The 12,003-nt window shown below is 38.5% G+C and overlaps 1 protein-coding gene across 3 annotated transcripts in view; it reads left to right on the top strand.

Annotated features, from left to right (window-relative positions):
* Slc41a2 (solute carrier family 41 member 2) overlaps window positions 1-12,003 on the top strand; it is a 118,613-nt gene that overhangs the window by 69,997 nt on the left and 36,613 nt on the right. For all 3 annotated transcript variants that reach the window (XM_076853247.2, XM_076853248.2, XM_076853246.2), the window contains exon 8: window positions 2,425-2,504. In XM_076853247.2, coding sequence (XP_076709362.2) covers window positions 2,425-2,504 — 80 coding nt within the window. The remainder of the gene's footprint in view (window positions 1-2,424; window positions 2,505-12,003) is intronic.

Here is a 12,003-nt window from a genome sequence, read left to right as displayed (position 1 = left end):
ATGCCTGACATGTTTGATGTTTTTAGAGGTATTTCATTGACTTTGCTGCACATTTGAGGCTGAATTAGTAATACATCAGGCAAAGCAAAAGTACATGTGAGGATGTTTTGTACACTAGGCTATAAATAATGATTCCATTGTTATAATAAAATCGACCCTAAATACTTCACCCAAATTATAACATAGCCACATCAGCAGGATGAAGGAGGAAGGGATTTGTGAAAGGTCCAAAGTAGGGAGAGATTATAAGAGGCTAAATCCTCATCTGCCAGAGCAGGAAGTCATTAGAGAAATGTCTAGAATTAAAAATGAGAAACACAAGCTGGAGCATGTTATTTAGAAACCGAATTATATGCCAGGAGAAACGGCTAAAGAAGTTAAAAAGAACTCACAGTAGAGGAAAGGATCTGGGCTATGATTTTATTATAAAGCTTTGTGGTCCTTTCAGTTTTCCAATAATGTACCTTTGTTTGATAAAAATAAAATTTAACAGAAACAAAACTTTCACAATTTGATCTAATTTTTATTTTTAAAAATATACTTTAAAATCTTTGGGGTGAGGTTGGGGAGATTTGGGTGCAAATATTCATATTTTTAGTTAGGTCTACTGTATAATAGTGGCCAGAGTTGATAAGAATGTATTGTATTTTTGAAAATTGCTAAGAGATTTTAAGTGCTTTCACTTCAAAGTATGTGATTGTTATGTGACATTTGCCATGTTAATTGACTTTGATTCAGCCATTCCACAATGCATACATATTTAAAAACATCATTTTGTACAGCATAAATACATGCAATTTCTACTTGTCAATTTAAATAAATAATTAAATAATAAATATATAAATAAAAATATATGCAAAGCTATATACCAACTTGCTAACTGTATAACTCTGAATGATATAACTAGGATTGGTTTTTATTTTCTTTTTGTTTGTATTTTCTAAAATTTTTTTAGTAAGTTTCATTACCTGGGTAGCAAAACTATTTAGAAATGTATTCTTAAAAATGTTCATATCTTATTTACATTATGAGCTTTGCATTTTGACGGGGAGATTTATTCTTTGACTTATAAGTAGTTACATAAATACACATAATACCAACTATATATAATGTATGTTATATATACATAGAGTACATATACATATATATATATGTTATATATAGTATGTGTATGTATATGTAGTATGTGCTTGTATACACACACACACATACATACATACATACATACACTTTATGGGCTTAACATACTAAATATTTCTAATGGTATCCCTTTCTAATGGAACCTCCACGGTTTAAGCATATCAAGGCAAAATTAATTTATTTTTCAAAAGAATTAAAATAATAAGGAAATGATCGTTAACCATCAGGTAGTGGTAATACATTTGATCTGATTTTTTTTGGCATGCTAGGCATTGATCCCATATTTTAGAAAATCAGCCCCATTCTGTGACAGTATGTGGTTCATTTTGGTATAATGTAGATTGTGTTTTCTGATGAGTTAGGCAATAGGGTGCCGTGGGACTGGCGATGCTTTATAGCACATAGGCCAACAAACTGAAGTTGACCCATTAAGGGTGGCCTTGGCCTCCAAGTCCTATTGAGACATTGAGTGTCTGGCTCGTTGCTTTATTATATTAAAAATAACTTTGGTTTTCTTTTTTAGACTTCTTAGGATTAGTTCTTTCTATGGTTACAACTTACTATTTTAATTTACTGGTGATAAGACACATCTCAGGCATATCTGTTTTCAGCACAATAAAAACCATCCCTTTAATCTGCTTACTTCAAATGTGAAAAGACACTTTTTTTTTTTTTTTTTTTTTAAAGAGAAGGTTTCACTAAGTTACATAGATTGACCTTGAATCTGTGATCCTCCTGCCTGAGCTTCCCCAGAAGCTAGAATTACAGAAGTTCACAGCTGCACCTGGCTCAAATAGATAATTTTAAAAAATTATTTTACTTAGTGGTAGGTGATTTCAAATATTAATAAGCATGGAAGGATATAAAATGCTATTAGTCCATTGTTAGTCTCACTCCCTAGAAAAGGACATGGTTAATAATTTCTTAATTTAAAGCATGTACTTATTCTTTCAACAAGTAGTTTATACGGAGATCAGAGTCCTGAAATTTGGGGCTATAGCTTATGCCATGTTTTATTTCCAACTTTTTACCATTTTTTTCCCCGCTTTTAAAAAATTGGTGCCTGAGAGTTGTACGTACTGACAGGAATTGTTACATGTTTGTATGTGCACACAGTACACAATTCCAACTTTTTACTGTTGATATTGATTTATATTTTGAATATTTTTATTCTGTTTTTAATGTATGTAAGCATTTTATACTACAAAGTGTCTGTAGTTACAGAACAACTTCAAGTTCCTTTTTCTTCCTCTTTCATAAATTATGTGATTTTATTTCTTTCAGCATCGGGGGCCTTATTCTGGACACAACTGTATCTGACCCAAACTTGGTTGGGATTGTTGTTTACACTCCAGTTATTAACGGTAAGAATTAGATGTGCCATTTTGTGATGATATCAAATCTTTATATACTCTTAGGTGCTAAAGGAGTCTCAGATTTTAATCTATCGTTCCATTCTTTCCTCCAACTCCAAGTTGTTATTCAGAAGGGAAATTACCTTCCCTAGTCTCAGAATGTAGGACACATTTTTAGGATGAACTGTTTTTTAATTGAGATATAGGTTTGCTAGGTGTACCTGACTTGAAGTCTAGTATGGCAAAACACGATACCCTTTACCTTGGGCCTGTTTGCTAACATGTTATTTTGTTGCTGCTTTTGCCAGTGGCCCTGGGTGAATTAGAATTAGCAAGGTTTAACTTTTGCCTGAGTCAATTCAGTTCATTAAAATCTGTCACTCCTTTGCTGATCCCTTTAAAATCTACCTTGTGTTTTTTTCTTATCTGTGAAACAGGAATATAATACTTACATTACAGAGATATTTTTAATGAATTGCACTTAATAAGATCATTTTAATCCAATCCTACTGGCTTTGGGTATGGCTGTCATTAAATTGGATTTTAAGGATAGCCTAGACCAATATGATTTAAAAAGTAATTCTACCTGAGGAAAAACACATCACAGGATATATTACACATTTAATATAAATTACTTTTCTATATTTATGTAAAATAAAATGTCATACAAAGGCAAGTTCTCCAAAACTCTAATCAAGTTTCTACTGAACATACTAATCTTTGTCTGCCTTACAGTGTCCATAACAGGTTCCTTCCCCCCCACACCCCCATCCTTAAAAGCATCAAGCTGGCTCTTCTCTCTGACCAGGAAATGGCCAGGCATTGTTTATTGGCCCCTTAACAGGACTTCTTCATCCGTTGGTTTATTTACATAACAAGCACCTCTCCCCACTCTAGGTAAGGTCCCCCTGAAGCCATCCACTGGAGTGATGGAGTAGCCTTCCTGACTCACTCCCTGTACCCTGCAAATTAAATGTCACTAAAAGACTGATCTTCCTTAAACTTTGTTTTTATTACATCAGTCATGAGATGAGCTTACCAGTGGTTTTCTCCTGTGTGTCAAGTCACAATCGACTTCCCCTGGCCAGCGTCCAGACCCTTCTTCTGCTCTTGGACTCCGTGTTTGTTCCCAAAGGACACACACTACTTCTTCTGTTATCATTCTGACTAGATTCATATATTGTTCCTGTGAAGGCTGTCTGATTTCCACTGCCTGGAATGACTCCCAATTTCTGTCTATTCAAATTCTCTTCAGTGAATATTAATTGGAAATTCATTAGCATAAATATTTTCCAATAATGATTGTTAGAGCCAAATTGAACAACATTTCAGTGAGAAGTTTAACTTAAATTGCCACAAGGCCTTTATTCACAGGCTTTAATGAGTATTTCCATTATTTCACTTTTACCTAAGAGACCTTTCTGGAACGTCAGGCAGGGCTGTCTTTGGAAGTCTGGCCATGGTACATGTTGTGGTAATAAAATCCATTTTGTGAGGAAACCTCTTAGTTGAGTGTCACACTGAGTTCATCTGACATTAAATTCCACTCTTTAAAAATATTCATAGAGGGCTGGGGTGTGGCTCAGCGGTAGAATGCGTGCCTCGCACATGTGAGGCCCTGGGTTGGATCCTCAGCACCACATAAAAATAAATAAATAAAATAAAGGTTTTGTGTCGACTACAACTAAAAAGTAAATATTAAAAAAAATATCTGCAGAGAAGATTTCCTCTATGTTCCCCATGTAAGCTGGAGCTTTGGAGAACTGAATTTCCTCTTAAATATGCTGAGGTGGATATGTAAAGGACCCCTATCCTTGTTCTCCCCCTCCTGCTCTTTTTTCATCGTTTGCTATTTAGTGAGCCCCAGGAACTTACAGTTCTTTTATGGATACTACCTTATCATTTAATCTTCACAAGAAGTAAATTGCCCGATGCCTCAAATCCAGTAAGTGGTGAGTCAGGATTTAAACCCAGTGGTGGTCCCTAAACCTGTGTTTCCCCGGCCCCCCACCCCTGAAATTGTGCAGCTATTAATTACTTCTTTTCTCAGGTATACAAATACATTGTTTAAACTTTACCTGAATTGATACTCTGATTAGAATATCTCCTGAGACTTGCCAGCATCTCTCTAATTTTAGCAGTTTCCAAATACATTTTGTGGTAACACTAGTTTTTATGAGGTGCTAGTGAGTACAGCTTGAAAAGTGAATTCTGTGGTCAGTTTGGTAAATATTAGGTTAAACAGATTTTTCTAGTACAGGATTCTTATGGTCTTTATTTTACAATATCATTTTCGTAAATCTCTGCTTTGGGTACTTCTGCCAGCTTGGGATTAGAATTTCTGGATCCAAGTTTCCTACAGGCCACTTCGGGAACCACTGACCTACGGCTGAGGGCCTCTGCTGTATTTTATCTGTTCAAACAGAAATGTACTACTTTACATTTCAGAGAAGAGACCTCCATCAGGACACGTGAATCGCTGCTCTTTCTTGTGTTCTTTTTGGCATACATTCTACGTTGTTATAAATCCTGTAATACATTGTGATTGTTTGTGCTTTTAAGAGTTTTTTAAGAAGATAAAGGAGGAGGTGCTATCTTCTGTATTCCTGTGAGACTGACATGTGCCGCACTCTTCTCTCCTGTGCACATCCAGGTCTCCATTGGCACGGGGGACCTTCCTTCTGCTGGGCCAGTGCCTTCCGTGTTTCTGGAGGGCAGACTGCGGAGGAGAGAGGCTGTCAGCGCTGGTCTTTCCTTTCTCTCCACCTCTGTGCTTGCCTTTACCACCGTCTGCTTAACGCTATTTGGCCAGTCTCGGAGGAGGGGCTGGCTCTGTCCAAGAGTGACAGGTGAACCTGTGCCACTGCAGCTCGGTGGGACCTGCCCTCCGCCTGTTATTGTACTCTCCCCTGCCTTCCTCTGTTCATCTTTTCCCTTTGCCTGCGTGTGATCAGGTAGCTCCTCGTGCCCCTGCCATTCTCGGAGAATTCCCTTTCATTGGTTTCTGTTTTCTACCTGCCTCTTTTTAAAAAGATATTTATTTTTTAGTTGTAGTTGGACATAATACCTTAATTAATTTTATTTTTACATGGTGCTGAGGATCGAACCCAGGGCCCCACACATACAGGGCGAATGCTCTACCGCTGAGCACAACCCCAGCCCCTTTCTATCTGCCTCTTAATTGTTTATATTCTTCAAGACTGTTCTCTCTGGATCATTCTCTATTCTGTCTTCACCTTTTTTTTTTTTTTTTGTACCAGGGATTGACCCCAGGGGCACTTATACTCTCAGCCCTTTTTTTTTTTTTTTTTTTTTAATTTTGAGGCAGCATTTTGCTACTGCACCTGGCTCTCTTCACCGTTTTTGTGAGTGATTTTGTCTAGACCAGAGATTTTCAAAGTGCGGCCCCTGGGATCTAAGAAGGGCAAATTTTCAAGCCTGATTAGGGAGCTCTGAGGTAGAACCCATCAGCCGATTCTGATAACATACAAAAGTTTGAGAACCGTTTCTTTGTCATGTGGCTTTAGTACTTTATCTCTAGCCCTGAAACATGTTCACTTCCAGACTCACACTTTAAATTAGATGCTTTCATATGAAAGACCATTATAGCTCCTTAGTGAACTCCCCGTCTCCCCTACACCCACTCTTCCTCTCTGCTTCTGGTATTTCCATCTCCCTGTATCCCAAGCAAAATGCCACATGCTCCTCCTCTATACTCTGCTTTTATGGGCTTTTGAAATACCTTCTGAATGAGTCTCCATGTTCTGTCTGTTGTCCTTTTGTTCAGTGTCTTTCCTGGGTTTATCCGCACAGTGCCTCCCTGCTCCTTCTCTCTTGCCCAGTTTAATTTGTTGTCCACGTCTGCTGTAAGTTACTTTCCCCCCAAACCTGCTCTTGGCCCTTCTTCAGAGCACAGATAGTTTTCTATTTCCTAGAGGATAAAGTGTCACGACATACTGGGCCAGTCTGCCCTGACTCAGCCTCCCGGCTCCCTTCCCTGCCACTCCACACACCGCAAAGCTCGAATCTCCTTGATGAACTGAACACAGCCTGTTGTCCCTGGGTGCCAGGGCTGTGTACTTCCTGTTCTTATTCTCCCCTGGGAAGTTCTGCTCATTTATCCAGACCCAATTAACATGTCACATCTTCTGCAAACTAGATACTTACCTTTGGTAGCTCTCTCTTTTCTTCACTTCCACAGTATGCTTTTAGCAATTTTATTGCATTATGTATTTATTTTGAATGATAATTTTCTTTTTGTATAACTCTTTGCATAATTCCTACCATGTTGAGGTTTGGTAATTGTTGGAGGAGTAAATGCATAAGTTAAGGAGTATACTTAGTCTTGCTACAGACTCTTATGTTACCGAATCGGGAAATTTTCTTGTTAAATAACACAACTTAGAACAGAAACAAAAATTTTCATATATTTTAGTGGGAAGTGATGAGGTGAATTCAAAGAAGTAGAATTAGAAAGATGCTTCCTCCAGCTTGAACAAAAAATTGGCAACGATAGTGACTCTTATTACTTAATTTCTCCTGTTTAACTAGGAAAATTAGTTTAATACTGGTTTCTTAGCATTTCCTCCTAGTTAGTCTGTTCCTTAAGCTCTGGAGATAGGAGTAAATATTTAGATAGGAACTTTTTCGTCCATTAAGTCCCAAGTTTCAGTTTTATGACTATTTCAAGAAAACTGACACAGATGCATTAAAATAGATTGGAAATCATATTCTAGAACTTATATATCCTTTGCATCTTAAATATGTAAATATATATCTCAAACTCTGTAATCATTCAACTATTACTTTTCTCAAAAGAGTAGCACTCTAGAAACATATTTATTTTCCAAAGTTTCCATAAGTTGTGTATTTGTTGCTCAATTTACATTTTTCTAGGTGTCGCACATCTGGGACAATAGGACTTAACAGATTTTTTTTTTTTTTTAAAAAGTTAAAGAACAAGGAATAAGTATTTCATAGGCAGACGATGAAAGAGTTGAGCTAGAACTCATTGTTGGGAGGAAGACAGCTGTAATGTAGCCCAGAAGGATGACTCCAGGGGGACCATTTGTTCAATCATTAGGAAGTCATTTGATAGCTCAGTTTGGTTGAATAGCAGGCTAAATAAATGCGGGTGTAGTCTTACAATAGAATAATATTAACAATAAAAGTGAATGAATTACACCTCACCCGAGAGCAAGGATGAATCCTATGAACTTAATATAGGATAAAGTATTCCATTTACATAAAGTTCAGAAGAATGTAAAACTAACTATGTCTTGCTGAGGGGCGTACACGTGACATGGTAGTCTGTGAGAAAAGCTAGAGAATGAAAAACAATTAAGGATGATCCCTGCAAGGGGGACACACGGGGTATGTCAACGTCAAGGTGATGCATTCATTTTCTCATGGGGTGGTGGTGTGGGGTGTTTTGTAGCATGATTCTTTATAGCCTACGTATCTACATAAATATTTAGTATAAAACAATTAGGATTTTGGAAGAAGCACTTTTATAGTCCTAAGTGGTTGGCAATGAGAATAAGGGAATTAGAAGTCTGAATGAGGATCTAGAAGACCAAATGAGGACCTTTTCCTAAGATGGGAGAGCTGAATACGACTTCACTGTGTTTGTGTTTCTGCCAAGGACCAAGAGAGAAGGGCGGGCAGTGCGTGTGACAGACGCAGAGCAAGAGAGGGGGGGCAGGTCCGTGAAATGGAAAGACAGATGCACCTTAATTCACTGAGGCAAGAAAAGGAGTCCTGCAGACAGACAGGTGGAAATCTAGACAGAGTAAGGAAGAAAGACTGAGCTGAAGGGATCTATGAGTGACGGCATCCATTGTCCCAAAAGAGTAGAGACATTCATTTCTCTAGGACAGTGTTTCCTGGCTTTTCACGTCACAGCACAAATAGAAAATCATATTACTTGGATGACACTGTGGGGTGAGGAGGATGGCCAGGTGTGGCCATGCTGAAAGCACACAGGGTCAGACTTGCCTCATCTGAGCCCTGGGGCCACCCAGTCTGTATCCAGCTGTGAACGGATGTGTGGGGAAGGAAGCCGTAGGTGGGGCACTTGGGAGGAGAGCACACTGCAGAAGGGTCTTCACCAGGATGAGTTCTATGTATTTCTTCTGAAAAATGTGAAAAGGTAAACGACATGTCTGCCCAGCCCTTTGCATTTCTTGAATCTGAAAGCAGTTGGCTCACAGGGGCTTTGAACAGAGGCTTCTAGAAGTGTGCAGGCTGCGGTGTGGAGGGGCGTGAAGGGTCCAGCTCTGTCCAGGGGCCGCTTATGAGGACTGACTTTTTGAGAAGATAAACTTTTATTTTGGGTTCCTTTGAGCATGTGTAAGAGAATTCTTGACAGAATTTGAAATATATTCCATGATGTGAGTGCTAAACATTTACTGGAAACATATATTGCTAAATTTAACAAAAACATAAATTTGAATTTTAAAGCCGTCCCTAGATGAACCTACTGATAATTTCTTCCTGTGTTTTCATTATCAGTGGAGCTTATTCTAGCATAAGATCTCTAAAATTAGATCCCGTGGATTCTGAAGCATCTCACTAATTATTTAGTATATTGACAAGCTGTTTTTTACTAATGTTTTTAATTTATGTGAGACTATCTTTAGAAGCTCTCTGCGAGCTTTAATAATGCAATTAGTCTCTGAAGAATTTAAATAATTTAAAAGAAATGCTAATAACAAGCTCCTAATAGAAACACGGTGTATATCTTGGTAACAAGAAAGGATTTTTTGACATCAAAGGAAACTATTCCAAGGTAATAATTCTGCAGTAGTTTAAAAATATAAAACAGTGATCATGATGAGCCATAAGAGGTTACCTAACACTTTAATTAGTCTCTTCACTAATTATGTTGTTACTTTAAAATTTTATTCATCTTACCTGGAAAAGTCTTGCTAGTGTCTTTCTGAAGTCTCAGTTCATTTTTTTTTTTTAGTTTGGTGCCATCATAACATCAATTTCCTGGACTATAGCATGAGGCCTCGGGGACACAGGAAGAGGGAGGTGACCAACTGATTGTTTACAAGGGTTTATTTACACTTATTCCCATAAACGTTAGTCTGTTACCTGGTAACACAGGGATGACAAAAACAGTTTTAATTTTAAAAAGTTCTACCAACAAATTTGTGGGTTTTTTGAAGAGAGTTCCAGGTAATCATTAGTAGCTCTTGGTCTCCAACTCAATCCAAGGGAATTCTGTCCTGTAGCATCTGCTTCTGCATTGGCATCAGGGCATTCCACAGCTGATAAATCACCAAATGACTCGTCACCCCTGGGAGAATCCCCAGAGTAGGCCAAGATGAAAGGAACCTGAGATTCATAAGTTTTTATGGAAACTCTCTGGCGTTGGACAGTGTCTCTGAAGGCAGTCGCTTGCTGTACATGAGTCTGGTTCTTAACATTAACTCCTCCTCCTTCCGGGGACTGTGAACAGAAACCCAGGGATGATGACAAGACTGGGTTGTTTTGTTAAGTTGGTTTCTCCCTCATTTACCCCAGCAACACTCTGTGATAAAGTGCTTGTGTTGTGTAGTATAAATACTTTTGCCTCCTTCAGTTTCTAGGGCCTATGAGTTCCCTCTTGGTGAATGAGGAATGAGTTAGGGTCCTTGTTTATGTATTCCATCAGATGAGGACCGATTCATGCTGGTTTTTCAGTGTTCTGTTCTAATTGTTTACTTTAGAAAGTGAGCTCAGATTTAGGAAATCCAGACTTAACAACAGTCATCACAGACTTCTAGTAGAAAATTCACTGAGTAAACACAAGGCAATTTAAATGGCTATTTAAAATATGGGCACCAAGTGATTTATTCTCTCTCTCTCTCTTTTTTTTTTTTAAACAAAGTAATGTGTGAATTGAAAAGCAACTCATTTCCTTGGTATCCTCTGGCCAGTGAGCACTCCTTCAGGTTAAGTGTGAGGTCCTTATAGTTAGGAAAACAGCAGGTCAGAAACATACTATTTGTATAAATTGTTTGCTGTTATTATTATCAACAGTAGCTAACATTTGTGGAGCCTTAGCTGGGTCAAGAACTTTGCCAAGCATCTTTTATGTAGCATTATTTTAATTCTCTCAACATCCTTATGAGGCAGGTATAAATTATCTTTATTTTCAGATTTGAAAATGGAGGCGCCAGAGAGGTTAGCTACCACTGAGGTCCTAGTAAGTGGCTTGGGCAGTTTGCAAGCCCAAATCTGTGAGCACTGTCAGAAATCTGCAGAAACAGCTCCACATTTATGAGCCTTATTGTTCCACCTAGTCTGTGTGATTTTTAAAACACATTTATTTTCCTTTAGAAAATTTTCCAGAACCCTGTGGGATGCACTTTTTCAACATTTTCATGATGAACCACATTTTAAAATTATCTTAAGCATTTTCTTTTAATGAGTTTTTTATTTACTAAATGACATGTGCTGAGGAAATTGTGAAGCTTCATATAGTTTAAAATAAGTCATTATAATTTCAGATTTAAAAATATAACATTTAAATTGCCTTATTTTTGGTGCACTGGCACAAAAAGAGATCACTCTATCCACTCTACAGGACAATAAGAGCTCTTGCTTTTCCCCTTTCTCTACTTATATTTTTTTCTGTTACTGGACAGCTGTGTTACAATGCAGAACATCACTCGGTAACAGGCAGCATCGAGGTCATATGCTTTGAACAAAATCAGTCAAGCCACACGTCTCTGAGCATGACACCTATGTTCCACATAAACTGGTTAGATTTGTAGGTTGCTAGAGCTGGGTTTCTCCTTAGTAAGTTACCTATTGCTGGGTCCTAAAAATCACCTTCTAAATTGACAAGGAAAGAAGTCATCATCAAGCAATAGCCAGATAATCCAATTAGAAAACCAAACCCATGACAGTCTGACCTCAGTTTTGGGGGGAGAGACTACCTTCCTTGCAGGTAACTTGGGTCCACAGTGGGTGACACTCTTGGGCAGAGTCTGGCTGTCCTCAGTCTCCCAGGTGTGATCAAAGCTTTTGGCACCTAATTCAGACACCCTTAGAACTGTCCTCTAACTCTTCTTGTATGGAAGTCTTCCTCGCCAGTGCAGTCATGTACTGCATGATGAGGTCAACGATGGGCCTCACATCTAATGGCGGGGTAAGTTCGCTTCGCCTGGACATGCTTCCACAGGCTCATTCTGTGTGTGCACCCTCTGTGGTATCCACACGGCAGTGAAATCGCCTGCCAGTGCATTTCTCAGAATGCATCTCCACTGCAAGCAGCACAGGTCCTGGGAGGCAGGGCTTTCAAATGTTTCTGTCCCTGTCCCATGTGGCAGGCCAACTCTGCCGCCACTTTGGAATTCATATCACATCTTGCCGTCACTTCCTCCACCTCAGAGTTGGTGAGAGGACCTTTAGGTTAAAAAGGCAAGTTTCTCGAGTCACCCTTTTTGGTGCCTGCTGCCACTGTCTTGGAAAGCTACAAGAAAAGTCCCAAGCTTTGTCTATTTGAATAAAT

The sequence above is a fragment of the Callospermophilus lateralis genome, chromosome 4 (genome assembly GCF_048772815.1).
Source record: "Callospermophilus lateralis isolate mCalLat2 chromosome 4, mCalLat2.hap1, whole genome shotgun sequence".
In the NCBI taxonomy this organism is placed as follows: domain Eukaryota; kingdom Metazoa; phylum Chordata; class Mammalia; order Rodentia; family Sciuridae; genus Callospermophilus; species Callospermophilus lateralis.
The sequence above is the reverse complement of the archived record's forward strand: the minus strand, read 5'-3'. Positions and strand labels throughout refer to the sequence as shown.